Consider the following 19,645-nt stretch of genomic DNA (forward strand, 5'->3'; position numbering starts at 1 on the left):
TAGACAGCAGGGCCTAACCTTGTGTGTCGCACCAGAAGAGATAGGCATAGGAGCGTTAGCCACTCCTGTGACGAACATGTCAGAGCAACCCAATATAGACCAGAACCAGGAGACACATGACTGTATTGCTCGCGAACAAGAGCTCAGCATCGTACCCCAGCCAGTGTGCGCTAACTTAGACGCAGCATTAAGGGTCGAGGACGGGGAGAAGGCGGATCTGATAGTGAGAACGCTCTTCGCTGTAGATAGTAATCCAGCTGCCAAAGATAAGTTGTCTTGCCAGTCGGTGCTGACACTGTGCGCGCTGACAGATCTAGCTGTAGGGCAGCTAGTAACATCGGAAATAAACTCGCTACTAGAGCAGCCAGAAAGGAACCAGCCAGATGAAGAACATCAGAGCTCAGATTTTGATGAGCGTTTCAGAATCTCGCACGAATCTGTTCGAGACAGACTCGAGGCTTCAGTTGAGCTTCAGGCAAATCCGGAAGCTGCAGATGTTTCTGCATCAGATTGGGAGCTGACAGGGACAGCTGCAAAGAGTTTCGCAGCACATAGGAAACTGGTGGATGCGGGCAATGCCTCCATTCCTGTAGGTTTCCACATGGAGCAACCTGCCCCATTAGCAGAAGTGTGGAAGCAAGGCGGCGAAGATGATCGTAAAACGATAACGAATGAGCGCATGCTTTTCTTTGAGGAGAACGCCGGCTGCCAACGCTGGAAACAGCTAGCACTGCCGGAAACTGCATGTCAAAATGTAGGTCAAGTTGCCGATGACAGGCCCAACCCTATTCTAAAATTCAAAGGGCGAATGCCGACGCAATACCAACAGCAGCCTTCGTGGCCCGTGGGGAGTCTGTAAGCTCTATTAATTTTGAGAAAAGCGACAAGGGAGATCCGATAGCGGCGGCAGCCTTTACAACCGGCGCCGTTCCGGATAAATCGGAATTTTGGTCCAATCTTGTGGATAACGCTCATCAGAAACATGATGTTCTGTTTCGAGATGTAGGCGGCTAGAAGTCATTTCTGCCAATCTGGTGCACCGATATGACTTGGTGGATTCTGGAATGTGCAGATTGGTGTCCTAACCTTGTGTGTGCTGATTGAATTAAGCGCAATGTGCGCGTGTGTGTGTGGACTGATGGAACTGCCGAGCATACATGGGCGCGCGTGTGTAATTTTGTTCCGAGAGCCTTGTGGCCGGACTTTGTCACACTGAGAGCAAGTGTCCGCGTGACATTCTTGGTTGGGAGGTGTGGAGTTCGCTGACCTTTTCGCGAACTCGTTGGTCTTGTGTTCGCAAGGTAGGCCGCTCCAGTGGGGTCGGAAGTCGCCAACAAAGGGACTCGTCCCGTCTCGGCCTCCCCTGCTTGCTGCGGACGTCCTCGTTTACACCGCGCCGCCTCGGGCATAATCCGCCTTGAAAACGCCTAACCAGATACAGCTGTCGATATGTGTGCGTCGTCAAGGGGTGACGAGACTTCGGCGATGCGCGAGAGATACAGCTGGATGGGGACCGAGTGCTGGGTGACCAGGAAACGGATTATTCCCTTAACGACTGTGTTCTCTTTGTTGCTGTCAACAACCTGAGTCATCGCCTCGTCGGCACATGTTTCTAGCATCTGTGGTGCTGTGGGTGGCGTGGGGAACGGAAGTCGCATTTGTGTTGTTTGTGTGGTTATTTGAAACCTCCTTCCCAAATGTTTGAATCAGAACCTTTTCCCCAATCTCTGATAGTGGGCGGACCTTATTTTCCTTTCCCTAACCGCTGATTGGCGAGATGGGTCGTTTGTTATCTTATTGGTTGCTGTCCCCGCTAAGGGCGGAGACAGAGGGTTTAAAACCAAGCGCTCTGGGTTGAGCGGGGGCTGAATTCGTCTGATCCACGATTTAGTCATGTAAATAGTTTTCTCCTTGCTTTGTTTCTTCTCGTTTTTTACCTATGTTGTAAATAAATAGTTAACCTTCTCCTTTCCTTGAGTAATGTGAATGTTTGCGAGTAGAACCACCGGGTCATCAAGAAACCACGATTTCATCATCAAGTAGTTTCCTCTCATCGCCACAGGAAGGGGAAACTCAACTGAGTAGTTACAGGGTTTCCCTTGGCCTGGTGTTCGGACTGTTGAGGCGAAGTGTTTGGAATATGGCTCTTTGTCCCCAGCTTGTGTAAATAAAAATACCTTGTGCATTGACGCTATTTGGGCAAAGCTTCCCTTGCGCCATAAAAATCCTTCATCATCGACTACTAGCCTTGAAATCCGTCCTCATTCTCCAAACTGTCGGGTCGTATGACGAGCATCGAGCCTCTAGGTTTCCGGTGTTCGGCCAGGCCCTTATGCTCCTTGTGGTATTGTGAACTTCTGTGACGGCTGCGGTGCTGCGAAATTTTGAATCCAGGCGCAGTTTTAACCATTAGTAGGAACATGAGCTTTCGCGTTTAGGCAACTACACTCTCCATAGCGCCAAGTGTAATCTCTAGTCTTTGTTCAGGGCCTTCTGCTAAGAGTGTTAGAAAAGCTGTGGGCAGTAACCTGTCATGGTGCGTGAGATTAGGGAGTATGGGGTGGAAGGAGCTTCCCAGTCGGCCATCCACCGCTGTAACAGGAGAGTCTGGCGTGACAGACCCATTGAGAGAGGGTGGAATGTGGTGTAGGGCATTGGCGGCATTGGAACAGCCTGTTAGCAATCATCGGCAATGTCGCGGGTGCGCGGCGAACGCGGACCAGGCTGAGAATGACGATGCCATGAATTTGCCAAAGTGTCCCGTATAACCGTCTCTGTTGAATCTGTGCTTAGAACTAAATGCGACGTATAAAATAGCACTGTTGTTAGCTGGAACCAATTCCGAGGTTGTGTCGGAATGAGTAGAGCACTCGTTAGTGCGGAATCCTCTTGTAATCTCGATGTGGAGGTTGAATAGTCTTTTAGTGATGCCAGCATGTCTATGAAAATACTTATTTCCAGTTTCCTAAAGAATAATTGTTAAGCATTAATAAGTACGATATGCCATAGTGCCTCTAAAATACGCGACAAGATTTCTTTCACAGAGTTCTCATGATGAGCTCGCATCCTTCGGTGCCTTTCTGCAAATAGGTAAAAAAAATGGCTGGCGGTTTAGGAATGCCAAGCACGAAATACTGTGTGAAAGCACATTTTTTGTAGGTGGACACAACCACCCCGTACCTGTAAGCACAATTGTAGTGTCCGCTGATCTAGGGCGACTTATTCTCCATCAATACCAATCTACCCAATATATGCCAGCGTCCTATGCTCAAGTGCCGTGTTTCTGCAGCAGTGTTGTCAACACCACCGTGTATTGCACTAGTGCCGTGTTTCTGCCACAACGATGTCTCTCTGTCCAAATCCAAATCCTTTTATTCAGCATTTTTTTCCATAATAAGCCAGGAAAAAGCACTGAGACAGGAACAAAAAGCTACTATCCTAGTAACTTGACTGGGTTCCTGCCCCTGTCTTGGCATGGGTAGCAGACAACAGGCACTTATGTACAAAACTTAAATAACGCCATAATCATACACGCGCTCAAACACAACATCGCATAAGTCATTTACAGGTCATATTAACAACAACAATAAGACAGAAAACATAAAAAGGATAGAACATTCAAATGCACATTTGTGTCAAATACAGTCTCTGCCACTCCGAAATCATAAAAAAATAGCAGAGTTACATGCTTTGCGATATGAGGTATTCTTTCAATTTTTTCTTTGAGATGTTACATATGTCAATATTATTTGCTTCCAGTAGATCAAAGTACTTCGGTATGTGGTACTGTAGTCTGTGTAGGCCATAATTTGTGCGTGAAAAGGGAATTGGCCAGATTCCTCTTTTTCTAATGGGATAGGGTGCTTCTGGATTTTTCCTGAGATTACAAAGCTTTATAAAAGTGACGCTGTAATATTTTATAGCTTCTTTGTATTTCATAATGAGGTTAAATTGGTGGACATGCTGTAAAGGAAGCACATTAAAGGAGGAAAATAGTACTTGTGTATGGGCATCATAGGGAGCATTTGCTACGTGACGAATGGCTTTCTGCTGCAGCAGACGCAATTTGTTTATGTTGCGTTGGCTTGTGTCAGCCCAGATAAATCTACAATAATTGATATGTGGGAGAAACAAGAAATTATAAAGCATAAGTTTAATTTTCACTGGAAGTATGTGCCAGAACCGAGAAAGCAAACCCGTAGCTTTCGCTAGCTTTCCTGCCACATGGTCCACGTGCGTATTCCAACTTAAGTTTTGATTAAAGATTACCTCTAAGCTTTTAACTTCACTTGCTAGTTTTACTTCCTCTGATCCAAGCTGCATGTTGAGATCCCTAGTAATATTTTTTTGCACAGGAGCAAATAACAGAGCTTTTGTTTTGCTAGTACTGATTTCTAAACCGTTTGCTTTAGACCACTGAAGCAATTTCATTAGTGTTGTATTTGCGGAAACCTTTAAATCGTTTAAGTCATTCGACTGGAAGAAAAGGCTAGTGTCATCTGCATATATAAAGAAATATGCATGTCTGCTAATATTTATTATATCACTTATATAGATGTAGCTCAATGCTCAGATATTAGTTTGACAGTAATATTAGTTGCTGAAGAAGACGATGTGCAATGCACAACGCGAGAGTGCTGACGTGCTGACGTGTTCTTGCTGGCCGCTGCTGTTTTCTGCATCTTCTGGTGGTTCCGGCTTGTTCATCATTGGTGAGCCCGTACTACGTTGGGGGGTTTTGGCCAAGGCGTAGTTTAAGACGCAGTTCATGTGAACCTGAGAGTGCGTTTTGCTGAGAGATGTCGTTGACCTCCCCAGGTGGAGGGTCGGCAGCTTGGTTTGCCAGCTTGCCAGCCCAAAGCATGCCACTTGAGTCCTTCCACAAAAATGGCATTGATGCGGTTCCCGTGGCTATCGTCCCAATCGGTAAGGGTGCGATCAAAATGAAAACCCCCAAACTAATTCAACAGGAGCTAAGATCATTGACTGCCCAATACCTGCAGATCTCTGAAGTGCGTCCATTTGGCAGTCGAGGAATTGTGTGCAAGTCCTCGGACATCGCTTGTGTTGCAGACTTGCTTAAGTGCAAAATTTTCAGCTCGCTGCCGAAGAAAGCATTCATTCCCGAATAGCTTGCATGTGTCAAGGGTACCGTAAGAGGTGTCGACCCAGCATCATCCCCGCAAGAAATTCTACAGGAATTTCAGGATCAGGCGTTGGAGTCCTTTCAGTCTACCGCTGCAGTAGAGAGGTAAACGGCTCGCGTGTTGCTACTGAGTCTGTAATAATAACTTTTGCTGGCTCTTCCTGCCCTGCTGAACTAAACATCTGGCCGATTGTATACCGTGTGGACCCTCTAGAACCCCGCCCTCTTCAATGCACCAACTGTTGGCGGTTCGGGCGTAGCGGCAAAGCATGCAAGTCGGAGACCCGCTGCCGTTTATGTGGAAAAGGTCATTCTGCTGCTAACTGCACCTCAGAGCAGCCTCATTGCTGCCTCTGCAGCAACAGTCACTCAGCTGATGATGCCAACTGCGCAAAACGTGGTGAAGAGCGTAGCTTGTTGGACATTATCAAAGAGAAGCGGTGCTCAAGAGCCGATGCTTACGCTGTTCTTAACAGGACAAAAGATTCATAAGCTAGTCGTGTGCGCGCTTCTGTTGGGGACATTGAGTCCAACTTGATTGCCTCAATTGTGACCACAGTAGAAAAAGCTCTTAATAATGTGGTTGAGCGAATGCTAAACACTTTCTTTGAGGCGTTGGCTCAGTTTGTTGCAGTTCAGTCTGCGTCACCATCTACACCCGTCCTGTCAGCAACGTCTGCATCTGTTTCAGCTTCTGCAGCTAGTGCTAGCCGCTCTACATCACCTTCTGATGCTCCTCCACCATACAAAAAAGTCCTATGGGCGTCTATGGAAAAAGCTATGTCCGTCTATGGCCTTTTATGAACGTCTATAAGCACCTACAGCGGTGCTTATTGCCAGCTATTGAAAAATCTATGCAACTAAAGCTATAGCTTTGGGACCATACAATTGTCTTAAGTTCCCTATAGAAAAATATATCAGCCTGTATAGACAGCTATAGACAGAAATAGGAAAGGTCGATAGCTATTTGGGCCAAAATTCTATAGCCGGCCATAGGACATTTTTGAATGGGCCAGATCCCACCTAACATCTCTGTTCCTAGCAGTGAATGTCGCAGTGACATCGGCACAACAGATGTCGAAATGTCGTGCCCTACGCAGAAGCGCCGTGCTTCCTCATCACCATCTAATTCTAGTTCTCCACAGATGAAAACTAAAAAGGGACCACCCAAACTTCATCCCCATGTTGATATCCTTAAAGAGGCGGTTTCGGCCTCTTCAATTGGTCAATAATCATGGCAGGTATCAAAGTGTTACAATGGAATTGCCGTTCCGTCTTGTCTTCTCTTCCAGATCTAGACATACTTATTCACAAGCATAAGCCTAATATTGTACTTTTACAAGAAACGTGGTTATCACCGTAAGGATCATTTTCAATGAGAAACTTTCGAGTTTTCAGGTCAGATCGAAATGTTGGCAGGGGAGGTAGATTGGTAACCATGCTATATTAAAATTTATGTCATCAGGCATCTATCTAAGAAAATTCTTCTCTCTGACTGTGAGCTTATAGCGATAAAAATTTCATTTCCGCATTGTGCTGATATTACAATTGCTAATGTCTATTTTCCTTTAGGTGTACACAGGATAGACTGTTTAGACAGCTTGGTGACTGGCACAAACAGTGCAGTCATCGCAGGAGATTTTAATTCTCACCACAGTGACTGGGGAAGTCGTACTGATTCCTGCGGCCAGCTTCTCTGGTCGTGGCTGTCTGCAAATGCTGTACGCTGCTGCAATTCTAGAGAAATAACCTTTATGCGTGGGGTTGCTCGCTCAGCCATTGACTTAACATTATCAGCAGGTAGGCTAGATGTGACTGATTGGTCGTCAGAGGATTCGGGTACGTCTAGTGATCACTTTCCTGTAACTTTCACTGCAAATGCTGTACGATGCTGCAATTCTAGAGAAATAACCTTTATGCGAGGGGTTGCTCGCTCAGCCATTGACTTAACATTATCAGCAGTTAGGCTAGATGTGACTGATTGGTCGACAGAGGATTCGCGTACGTCTAGTGATCACTTTCCTATAACTTTCACCATCCGGTTATCTCCTCCTAAAACTAGTTGTGTAACCCAAAAATTTGTCAACCACAAAATTTATAAAAATCTTATGTCCGCCTCACTTGCCTCTATAGTTAATACAAGCCGGGATGACAGAGCTCAGCAGACGGTTTCATTTTTGCAAAATGCAATAGACCACTCAATATTCGCTGTGCCCGTAGCAGCCTCTAATAAACAGCCGTCTCCTTGGTGGACAGAAGAATGTGAGAAGGCCTATCGTCGCAGAAAAGCGGCCTGGAAGAGGCTGTCCTGCAACCAGAGACCTGCTAATTGGTTAAATTACAAATTATTCTCTGCATATTTAAAAAAAACATTTGAAAAAGCCAAGGAGGAGTACAACCAAAATTTAAACGCGCGTCTTTCAAATCCTCGTCATCGGAAAGCCCTGTATAGATTCATGGAACGTAAGAAGAGTTCTGTCGTCCCTCTTCTCACTAGTTCAACAGTGTTATCACCAAAAAAGGCTCAGGAGAGCCTGGAGTGTATTGCTCAGGGATTGGCGTTACGCTTCCAGACGCAGAGAAACGTCCCTTTGTGCACAATTTCACCCTCTTCGGATTATACCGAGGTTGACGCATCAGAGCTCCTCTCAGTCATGGCAATATTGCATCCTGCAGCTCCCGGACCAGATGGTGTCACTGTTGGTATGATTAAAATTTTAGCCCAGGAGTTTACAAGCGCCCTCTTAGATATGGTCAATGCTTCTCTGGAAAATGCATGGGTTCCAAGCATTTCGAAGACGGCGAAAAATATTTTAATAATTAAAGATGTAGGAAAGGGATACGTCTGAGATGATATTCGGCCAATTGCACTGACTTCAAATTTAGTCGAATTAATAGAAAGAATAGTGCACAGTCGCCTCACAAAACATGTTCATGACATCAACGGTCTCAGCTCAGCCCAGATTGGCTTTTGTCGTGGATGCTCTATATGGTCCGCGCATGTGGATCTAGAGAGCAGAATCCGGCTCTTGCTACGCAGAAGAGAAGTTTCAGCTTTGGTCCCTCTTGATGTAGCAAAGGCCTATGACAGTGTAGAGCATACTATTTTACTTAACAGACTTGCTCAGTTACATCCTTCAACCTACATTTATGCCTGGATATCTGAATTTCTGAAGGACAGTATATTTTACTGCGCCGAGGGAACCCTATGTTCAAATACATATTATCAATCAAGAGGTGTGCCGCAAGGATCGGTGCTATCCCCTCTGCTTTTTAATATTTTGGTCAGTGGCATCCCCATTCGTCCTGATATAACAGTTTTTGTGTATGTAGATGACATAGCTTTTTCCGCCTCGGCCAGGGATATCCACTCCCTTTACCACATTCTGCAGGGATATTTGGATGCTCTTGGAGTATGGTTGGAGGGTATTAATTTATCCCTGAATGTAGACAAATGCGGAGTTTTGGTATTTCCTCCAGACATGCCTTTGCACATTTCATTAGTCCATCGCTCTCTCCAGATTCCACAAATGGAATCCGTAAAATATCTGGGTGTTACTTATCACCCAGCATTAGATTGGAGCCCTCATATAAAGAACAATGCGTTTAAAGGAGCACGCGCTCTAAGCCGGCTGACAAGAATCACCAATAAAAAGTGTGGGATGCGCCGCGACACGTTATTGTTACTATACAAAGCCTACGTAAGACCTATACTTGAATTTGGTTGCATTCTGTTCAATGGTAGCGCAAGCTACAAGATTCAACCCTTAATCTTATTGGAAAGGCGCGCTCTCCGCCTCTGCCTTGGTCTCCGAAAATAAGTTCCAAACGCCCTGCTTTATCTGGAAGCCCGTATCCCTGATCTAACTTCCCGTTTTCAAATACTCACGGTGCGAACTTTCCTCAGGTCGATGGACCCAGTGGCTGATGTCAGTACTCCTAGTTTTTGTCTCAGCCGGCCTTATTCTTTTCTCATCATTGGCCACAGTATCAAATGCCACAAATTATGTTAACGCAGAACCTTTTAACACCGATTGGTGTTGATCTCAGTTATTCGCAGTGGGTTGATGACACGCCGGCAGCAGTGGAATTCCATTTAGACCACATCTTCCCATCTCATGCGAAACACATGCCCGCAAACATTTTAAACGGTATTCTCTCGGATCACATAGAGGAATACCCTCATCATACCGGGCTTGCTACCGATGCCTCCGTCAACTGCCAAAAAGCTGCAGTTGGCATCTTTTCGCAGAATTTGGCATGGAGCTATTCTGTCCGCATCCCAGATTATATTCCTATTTTCTTTGAGGAATTTTTGGCTCTTGGAATTGCCCTTCACAAAATTACATGCCATGTGTCTCATGTTATTATTCTCGCTGATTCTTTGTCAGTGTTAGTCTCCCTTGACACTTCACAAGAAGATTGTTTGAGCCGTATCCTGCCATTTTTTGTCCCATGCACTTTGATGGTGGTCCGTTTTGCCTGGGACCCTGGCCATGCAGGTATTTATTCAAATGAGGTGGCTGATTACTTAGCAAGGTCGGCTCTTGACGGGTCAGTGACACATCCCGTCCCGAATTTCAGCCCGCTGGCGATTTCCAGGTTTGAGCGGTTCCTACATATATCAGCCAGGTTACGAGATCCCTTACTAAATACCATTGACTATAAGCACTTAGCATATGATTGGAACGTCCGTTCGTGTAAATCCAGGCTGTGTGAGGTAGCAATGACCTGGTTGCTGTGCAGGATTCCAAGTTTGAATTTATATCTATGCAGGTGTGGGTTGACACCGACGAACCTATGTGACGCATTTGGGAAAGTTGATTCTTTAGACCATTTTCTCCTCTACTGCCCAAAGTTCGCACTTCAGAGAAAGATTTATTCGGAGGTCCCTCTCTCCAGGTTAGGGCTTCCTTTATCTTTGCCAGTATTATTATCGTTTGGTGCGAACACCAAGGGGTTTGCATTGGGTTCTATTTGTGGGTTTCTCCACAACTGCATAATTGCAACTGGTAGGTTGATGTGCTAATTCTTTTAAAGTTCTACGACCTCTTCTTTTTTCACCAAAATGCTGTCTGTTATTTAACTGGCAATATTGTTCTGTTGTTTTTATTCATTGATTTTTCAAAATCCACGATTGGTGCTACAATTTTGTCGTCATCTTCCATGCAAACTTCTTTGTTTATTCAACTACGCCTTGGCCAATCCCACCGCGTGAGTATGCATGGGGTGAAGAAGAAGAAGAACGCGAGGGTGTGCTGCACTTTAACACGAGGCATGTTTGGCAGCGGCGATAGTCCAGCCCTCTCGTTCAGTGGCCAGCGAAGCTGTTCTGGTCGTGCCGCTGAGGGTTCGGACGCAGTCGTGGATATTATTTATTTAACTTGCCACAAGTACCAGGAACATCGCAAGATCTTGATCAGGGTTTACTCATGGGTATAGTGATTTTGCACTAAATAGCTGGATGCAAGAAATTGTTCCTTCTGCCTGTATGGAAACTTTACAAAAGATTTCATAAACGCGAAAGCCTTAGATTTAAAAATAATAAATCTCCCAATATGATTCATCGTAGAACGCCAGATGATGCTTCTCCTGACTGACTGTTCCCCCAAAGATTCCTTAATTGTCGCTTAGAAATTACAGTCTTTAAAAAGGGCCCCTGACTCAAGCATATCAACTTTTCTTATTGTAATATGTTCTTGTTCCAAATTATTTGCTGGAGAATAGGCCGATCGGTTTAGTGGTGGCCTGAAGGTCTAATTCACCTTTCATTCGTTCTCTAGATGCACGTATTTTCCGTAGGACGGGTGAGCAGCTTGCTAAGTTTTAGCGTTTTGCATTTCTTTGTTGCATGTTTTCTTAGGCACGCCTGTTAGTTTCATGAAATAGTCGCCGTACGCGTTCTCCCATAACATGGTGTGAACTCGCTGTGTCGCAATGTGTCAGAGTACCAATTAACGTGCTTGTTAGTGTTAATAACGCGTTTAAATTTGTTACAGCCCAGGACGCTTGCGACAATTTTGATGTGGCGTACGGCCAGGTGTCCGGCAAAAAATCAGGCGGCGATTTCTTCACGTTGGGCGACTACGCTTTCGTTACCTGCGATACAGGATTTCGCGTGAATGGAAAGGATCAACTACGCTGTAAGGAGGCTGGCCAGTGGGATTCCGACATACCTACATGTGTCGGTGAGTGACCTGTCCTTTCATACTAATAGTGGCTGCGGTCACCTGGCTGGATGATTCACTTTATTACTTGTCGTCCTTCCAGCATGAAGCTTCATTGTAATGTTAATTCTATGTCGTTTTGTACACCAGTATTCGGACGGTTAATTGGTCTCTAAAGTCTATCATTTGCGCCTCCTACCTTCATCATCGTTGTATTGTTTACCGCATGTTTGATGGACATGTATAGTTGACCTCATTAGCACAACCCTTTCTCTAAAATCTTTGCCGAGAAAAAGAACGCGACAGAAGAAACATTCAGCCACAATCTTGGTTGTGCATCGGATTCGACTGTGAAGGAGTAATATCAAAGCTACTTTATTTACTTAATTGTCTTCAGCAAATACAAATAATATAGTTTAGACACTCTTTTCTGCACCGTAAAAGCCGGAGGTCTACGTAAAGAAGAAAGTATTGTACGCAACCACGCATGGCTTTTCAGCGACAGAAGGCGGCATCTACAACCGTCGATCGCCGATGGGAAATAAAAGGCAGCTAGCTTGTTCGCACAACACGGCGTTTTACATTTACATCGAGGAAAAGGAAACTGAGAGGGAAATTTGAAGCATGCACTTACTCGCTTCACAATGCGCGCTTCGTGCTGGGCTGAACCAAGATGCCGTGAAGACTTGCCGTCTGCAACATCGCTGAATGTATATTGGTGCTGCGATTGGACAGTTGTGCAGACGGCAATGAACGTTTTTTTTTCATTTATTTTATGCAGGCACTGCAAATAATCTTCTTACTCTGTTTCTCTTGATATATGCGTTGGGAGGCTTCGCAGACGAAGTTTTCATTGGCTTCATAGTTTACAGGGTACGAAGCGCACGCATGACCATTGACGCCTTAAAACTAACTTGCAAGCTAACTCGCGAGCTCAGTGATGCAAAGCCACACCACCGCAGCTATCGAGAACCGTAAGGGACACCAAAAAACCACCTCTGGCATGTCAAAGGCTTCGGTGTAGCAGCGCATCGCTGGCAACTGACCCTGTGGTTTCACGCTGGCAGACATTACAGAATAGGAAATGCACATTTGCGCGCAGTAAACACAAGTATTTTGCGGGTCATTTTGCTTTTTGTTACTTCATTCAACATACACAGGCGAGATAACTCAGTGATAGTGGGGCCATCCAATTTGAATGAAGAGAACAATTTCTGCAACAAACCGGTGCACGTTAAGTACAGGAGCTACCGAATCGTGCAACAAAATAAAAAACAGGCCGAATTTATCGTTCATCCAATTTGTTATAGGCAAGACAAGACAAAGCGAAAGTCCCGTACCCAGTTTATAGACAGTTCATGGGCCGAAAAACGCATTAACATCGACGCGTTCACTTCGAAGCAAGAGGCTCCACTTCACAGCGCGCCGCCATGTTGGCTGTCGAGCATCTGCTGCGTACGCTGTGTTTGATGTCCGCGTCCGGTTTCTTCGAACCTTTTCGCTGCAGCCGAACCATCACTTCGGCTTCTGGCGTTTCGACCAATCAGGTGTGCCCATTGGGGCAGATTATGACGCTTTTTATTGTGACACAAACTCTAAATACGGACCTTGACTGCTTGTTGGCAAGTGCCGGGTACCCACTGCTGATACAGTGGGTACCAGCTTTTCCCTGGCCGGGTTCTCAGCTTCTTTAGGGTGAAATGCTTGAGAAATGGGCCTTTGGCCCCACCTTGCGATGAAGAAAATACCTTGTTCCATGACGCTCTTTGGCCTTAGATGCCCTTGCGCCATAAAAAATCACAATCATCATGCTTTTGGGCAAGTGTCCGACCTTTTTCAGATGTTACCAATGTTCCTTGCTCGCTAAGTTGCACATTCAGTATTATGTACTGAAAGGCATCTGCATTGAATTGTATTTCGCACCCGTCCTGAGCTACTTTCCTTTTGCACAAAATGATAGACAACCGTAAAGACTTTCATTCACACAGTGCCGCCCGGGTAAACGCATTTTGTCTGCTGCTTACTGGAACTGTGGTTTTTACTGTTCACTGCTATGAGAAATTAAATTTGGGCAATGAATCGTAACGGTTTGGTTCTCAGTGAATGGCTTTTGCAAGCTTCTAGGAAAGCCGATTGTTCAGTAGCGGATGGTTCAAATGTATTTGTGAAATTTATAACTGGTGCTGTGTGACTACTAAATGAAGATTTTTTTATGCTTTTCAGATGGATCCCACAGCAATGTGCAGAGGCACAAAGTGTAATTTTTCATGAAAATAAAACGTATGTACTTCTACTAATCCAAATACTTACCAATCTTTCATCCTAAGCTGCATTCTTTGTATGTATGCAATACATATATGCGTAAAGGAAAGTCTTGTACATAGTACTTATTTCTTAGGGTCCTGGACTGCTATATCTGCATTGAACATTGTGGGCAGAAGCTATGCGAAGACGCATGTTCATGTACTACACAAAGTACATAATTACAATACAGATCATTTCCGCTCTAGATGAAATAACTTCCGAGTCAACGGAGGAAGTATGCATACATATTGCGGAACCTTTAATAACAACAAAGCAGAAGCATTCGCTGTGAAAAAAACGATCTCGTTCTCGTGCATAGCATGGCGCAACTTTCCGTTACCAAGAATGTGACACTCGTCATACGGAGTCTCTGTTTCTGACATTTAGTCCGTACCTCATGTTGCATAAAACCCTCCGGCAACGCATTACCTGCAGGTTTCTCTGTTTTGGTTCCATGATAGCATTTTAGTCCTTCATTCGAATCAGCTGGAAGCGAACTACAAAAAATGTCTCTCTAGTATTAAGGGATCTAAGGATATGAACCAAAGATGCTCAAAACATTCAATGGCGGTAACATAGCAACAGCCAAAGTTCTAGAGTTTTTTCGGCTAACTTCAAGCAGTAACACTCTCCGCCGGCTGAGAGAAGTTGAATAGCGTCGTATGTTTCCCATTCTCGCTGAGCAGCCTAGAAAGTAGAAAAAGGAAGCCCAGGAAACTGAACGACTGGTAAAGAAACACAAAGATTAATTGAATAAGCACTGGGGAGGGCGCGCCATGGAATAATTTGGTCAGCGAATGTTGCCAAACCGAAAAACTTTGTAATAAACTGACTTTTAACTTCAAACTCATTTATCTCGAAACGAGAGTTTTGTTAAGACGCTGCCATTGTTTCCAGATCGATATAAGAGAGAAAGTATATTCTTTGCCTGTAAATTATCTGAGCATGTGGGAATATACCGAAATAATATTGGGGGTGTGCAGTGTTCTGTTTTGATTTTATCGTGACAAACACCTCAAAAGTGGCTGCAATTCTAATACTCGAGAGAAAAGTTATATAATTTGCGTTGTATTTGTGTTACATAGTACTGTGCACCTTCATCATGAAGACTACAAAATTTTTCTCGCCTGAACCGCTGACTTCTTTACGGTAAAATGGAGCACATGGCCTGCGTAAATTTTTAATTTTTGTCCTGTGCCAAGTTTTACAAATATACTTGCTTCCTTCAGCGGCGAATAATGCACCTCTGTAATCGTCTGCGCCGCGATCGACGACGAAAATGATCAAGCGCCGAATTGCTGCAAAGGGCGGCAGTGGCGCAATCAATGGGCCAGCGCAGCTTGTAATGCTGACCTCGGCGCCGTTTGCGCCGTAGCGCTTTCCTGTGCACAAAACAGATGGCGCCATTACGCCCTTCGGCGAGAACTCGGCGTTGGTGGTTTCGTGGACCAGGTTCGTCGATTTCGAGGCAGGCTATTACGGTTTTACATCTTGCGCGGCTAAACCAGGTAAGCACTGTTTACGAACTTACTACGAGAGAAAGGTTGCAGCTATACCCAAGTTCTATGCTCAGTCTCAGCGTAAATGAGGCGGCGGTTGAGGCGAGAAAATTTTTAAAAGCCTTCAAAATAAAGACGCACAATGGTGTATAGAATTAATTGCGAGGAAACAGCATAGGGCAAAGCTAAAAAGGATGTAAAGACGTAGCTGCTGTCTCGTTTGGTTGCTGAGAAAAGTGCCCAAGATATGTCCTGAAATGCATGGAAAAAATAGAGCCCGCCCTGTCCCCTTAAGAAGATCTAAATGGTCCTGACTGGCCATTACGCACTGATTATGTCAATTTTTAACGGTGCGCAATATATCCGCAGCTATTCGATGCGGCAGGCTGAAATGTCCGCACATAACCGGCTTTATCGATTACCGCACAAAGCATGCACAAAATTCTTCGCGTCAAGCAGGAGGGGGTGAGCAGTTCCTCCACAATCAGTCAGCCGCAGCATGTTACAGCCCGATCAGTTTACTGTTGGTTGCGTAAAAGATATTTACTAAGAAAATCGCTAACAGAGTCAGGGCAACCTTGGACTTGAATCAATAAAATGATCAGACAGGCTTCCATTAAGAATATTACATAATAGATTATATTCACACTTTCAAACAGGTGATAGAGAAATACGCAGATTATAGCCAACCCCTACATACTGGGTGTTTCAGCGAACACTTTTAAAAAACTATGAAAGATAGGCTTTTTGAAAGAAAAATATGGCTTTTACGGCATAGTATTACCAATGTTAGCGGACATCAGAAAACCGGTGAATCGTCTGAAATAGTTAGCTGGTTAACTAATTTTTCATAATTTACTTTTAACTAGTATAGTTAGGTGCCTAGTTGCAGTTGGATATCTGTAGCCGGTGGTTTGTAATAGCCATATCAGTTTTTGGGATTTTGAAAACGCAATTACCCTCGCTGTTTTGGCTTGACAAAATGTGGCTGCATCATGCGAAAACATATGCGCCTTCGAAAGCACGCAGGCAAAGCGACCCCTCCAGTGCACGGAACTATTCGTAAAAGTCAACGCGCCAAGGGTAATAGCGTTTTCAAAATTCTAAAACCTGATCTGCCTATTACTAACGACCGGCTACAAATCTCTATTTGAAACTAGGCTCCTAACTCTACTACTTTGAAAGTTAATTACTAAAAATCAGTTAACCAGCTTACAACTTAAGACGAGTCTCCGGTTTTCTGGTGTCCGCCAACACTGGTGATCCTATGCTGCACAACCCATATTTTTACCCTAAAAAGCCTATTTTTGAGTGGAGGGCTCAGGAATAATTTCGACCACCTGGGGATCTTTAACGTGCACTGACGTCGCACAGCAAACGGGCGCCTTAGCGTTTTGCCTCCATAAAAACGCTAAGGCGCCCGTGTGCTGTGCGATGTCAGTGCACGTTAAAGATCCCCAGGTGGTCGAAATTATTCCGAAGCCCTCCACTACGGCACCTCTTCTTCCTTTCTTCTTTCACTCCCTCCTTTATCCTTTCCTTTACGGCGCGGTTCAGGTGTCCTACGATATACGAGACTGATACTGCGCCATTTCCTTTCCCCCAAAACCAATTATTATTATTATTGAAAATTTTTGAAACTATTCGTTAAAACACTAGGTATAGCCTTCATTGATTACTTGAAAGCATTTGACCCAGTGGAAACCACGGCAGTCATGCAGACACTGAGGAATCAGGATGTAGAAGGGCCTTATGTGAAAACACAAGATAGTAAATGCACAGCTACGGTAAGTCTCCCTGAAGTCAGTAATAAAATTCCAGTAAAGAAGGGCATCAGGCAAGGAGACACGATCTTGCCAATGCTATTCACCGCCTTACTAGAGGAGGTATTCCGAGGCCCGAATTCGGAACAGTTAAGGATAAGAGTTCACGGATAATACTTAATCTATGATTCGCTGATGACATTGCCTTGCTGAATCACTCACCAGATGTATTGGAAAGCATGATCAATCGGTTAGACAGGCAGAGCGGGACGGTGGGTCTAAACATTAACATGCAGAAAACCAAAGTAATGTACAACAGACAAGCAAAGGGACAGCAGTTCAAAATTGTTAGCGAAGTGCTGGAAATGGTAAAGGAATATAAGGGCAGGTAGGGCCCGCTCATCCGGATGATGAGAGGGAATTAACTAGAAATATAAGAATCATGTGGAGCGCGTATGGCCGGTTCTCTCAAATCCTGAATCGCTGTTTTACCAATATCCCTCAAGAGAAAAGTGTACAAAAGCTGCATCTTGTCGGCACTCACCTACGGAGCAGAAACGTGGAGGCTAGCGAAAACGGTTCCTGTCACCCGCCGCGGTGGCTCCGTGGTTAGGGCGCTCGACTACTGATCCGGAGTTCCCGGGTTCGAACCCGACCGCGGCGGCTGCGTTTTTATGGAGGAAAAACGCTAAGGCGCACGGGTGCTGTGCGATGTCAGTGCACGTTAAAGATCCCCAGGTGGTCGAAATTATTCCGGAGACCTCCACTACGGCACGTCTTCCTTCCTTTCTGCTTTCACTCCCTCCTTTATCCTTTCCCTCACGGCGCGGTTCAGGTGTCCAAAGATATATGAGACAGATACTGCGCCATTTCCTTTCCCCAAAAAACCAATAATTATTATTAAGTTTAGGTCAGCGCAGCAAGCTATTACAGGAAAAATGACAGGTGCAACGTTAGGAGACCAGAAGTGGGCAGGGTGAGGGAGTAAAAAACGCGGGTTAATCACACCTAGTCGAAATCAAGAGGTAGATATGTTCTTGAGCAGTGCATGTAATGCGAAGGCAAGATAACCGCTGGTCCTTAAGTGTAACGGAGTGGACTCTAATAGAGGGCAAGTATTCCAGGGGGCGGCAGAAAGTAATGTAGCCGGATGAAATTAAGAAGTTTGCAGACGTGCGGCGGGCACAACTCGCAAAGGACAGGGTTAGCTGGCGAGAAGTCGGAGCGGCCTTTGCCCTGCAGTGGGCGTTGTCAATCTGATGAAGATGGTTATGATAATCCCGTCGGACATTTCCCCATGGTGCACCCATCTGCAACCAAATGCTCTTGCACTGTAATAGGCTTCAGCAAGTTAAAACGTTATGGCGTTCCACGTGTGCCAAAGGTGCAGCATGGTGCCTCATGTCGACCATTGAGGTTTGCCCTTTGAGCCTTGAACTTTGACCCTTCACATTTGGCATATATGTTTTAAATTATATATATATATATATATATATATATATATATATAGAGAGAGAGAGAGAGAGAGAGAGACATCATGGCTCTGGGGGAAAGTTTGGTTGAATTTAAAGCATTTGATTACTATTTTTCCTTTCCTTCAGCAGTTACTATACTGCCCATGTTAATATCCGCAGCTTGCAAAACCACTGGGATTCCTTTTGTACTCACTTTAACAGTATTTTACACAAAGTAGACGTTTTTGTTCTTATTGAAATAAATGTATCCGCAGCTGAGAGCGAGTTATTTACTCTCCCAAGATTCGCTTCCTTTTGGCTCACTCTGGACTCTCAAAAGGGCGGGGGGATAGCAATTTTTGTGCAGGACACTTGAAGCGTGGAACAGATCGCGGCAAATTTTGTTAGTGCACAATCTTTGGTACTCAAGATTTCAAACCAGTTTAGCCATTATCCCTCTTGGCAATATATGACCTCCTTCAAGTAACCTACACTCGATCCTTAATGAGTTGGAAGCACGTTTACTGAGGTCCTCGTTAGACCCTAACATATGTATAGTAGGTGATTTTAATATCGATATTCTTAATCCCACAGTATCCTCGGCTTGTGATTGCTTAGATATCATTTCAAAACAGGGCCTTGAGGGGAAGTATAGATCATTTCAGCATCCGCACGAAGGTAGCTACAGTTCACGGTGCAGTAATACAAAAAAAGTTGCTGGCCATTAATTTATTGCGTGTCAATTGCACTTCCCCTCTCTTTCGTCATGTTCTAGATCTAACTTCTGCCGGTCTGTCACTGAAACTGGTGCTTTAGATAAACTTGTAGCTTTGTTCGACCGGCCATATATGCTTGAAACCACCGACAGGTCCGAACTGTACGCTAAATTTTCATGCTCGATGGAGTCTATATACAAATCTAGTGAAAGGAAAGTTTATGTCCGCCGACGCCGCTCGAATCAACCCTTGAAAAACAGTGTGATTTTGTCCGCTATTTTAAAAAAGACCATCTATGGCCACGCTGCATATGTACGCCCGGTGATAGTGCTCTGCGTGCTCAATTTACAACGTCTCGAATAAAGTAAATGCCCTCATTCGTGCGGCCAAGTGTTCGTACAATAGAAACTGCTTCCATAAATCTTCATAATGCCAAGAAAATATGGTTTCTTATAAACGAGGTGAGAGGTTTAACTTCAAACTCGAATAATAATGTTCAGAATAATTTTGATTCAGATTTATCAACTGTCGTTAACAACTTAAACCAATTTTTCGCTAACTTTTCTGGGGCATTTAAGCATTCGTGTAACACTGCT

At 44.6% G+C, this 19,645-nt stretch overlaps 1 protein-coding gene across 6 annotated transcripts in view; it reads left to right on the plus strand.

Annotated features, from left to right (window-relative positions):
* Positions 1-19,645, plus strand: part of LOC144099516 (P-selectin-like) — a 138,955-nt gene that overhangs the window by 38,875 nt on the left and 80,435 nt on the right. Inside the window, exons 6-7 of one of the 6 annotated variants that reach the window (XM_077632876.1) lie at positions 11,146-11,334; positions 13,537-13,652. The exons of 4 other annotated variants lie outside the window; for them this stretch is intronic. In XM_077632876.1, coding sequence (XP_077489002.1) covers positions 11,146-11,334; positions 13,537-13,574 — 227 coding nt within the window. In that variant the 3' untranslated portion in view covers positions 13,575-13,652. Of the gene's footprint in view, positions 1-11,145; positions 11,335-13,536; positions 13,653-19,645 lie in introns of those variants that run through there. One more of the 6 variants, XM_077632880.1, reaches the window with a different exon arrangement.

Source organism: Amblyomma americanum, chromosome 7, assembly GCF_052857255.1.
Source record: "Amblyomma americanum isolate KBUSLIRL-KWMA chromosome 7, ASM5285725v1, whole genome shotgun sequence".
Lineage (NCBI taxonomy): Eukaryota > Metazoa > Arthropoda > Arachnida > Ixodida > Ixodidae > Amblyomma > Amblyomma americanum.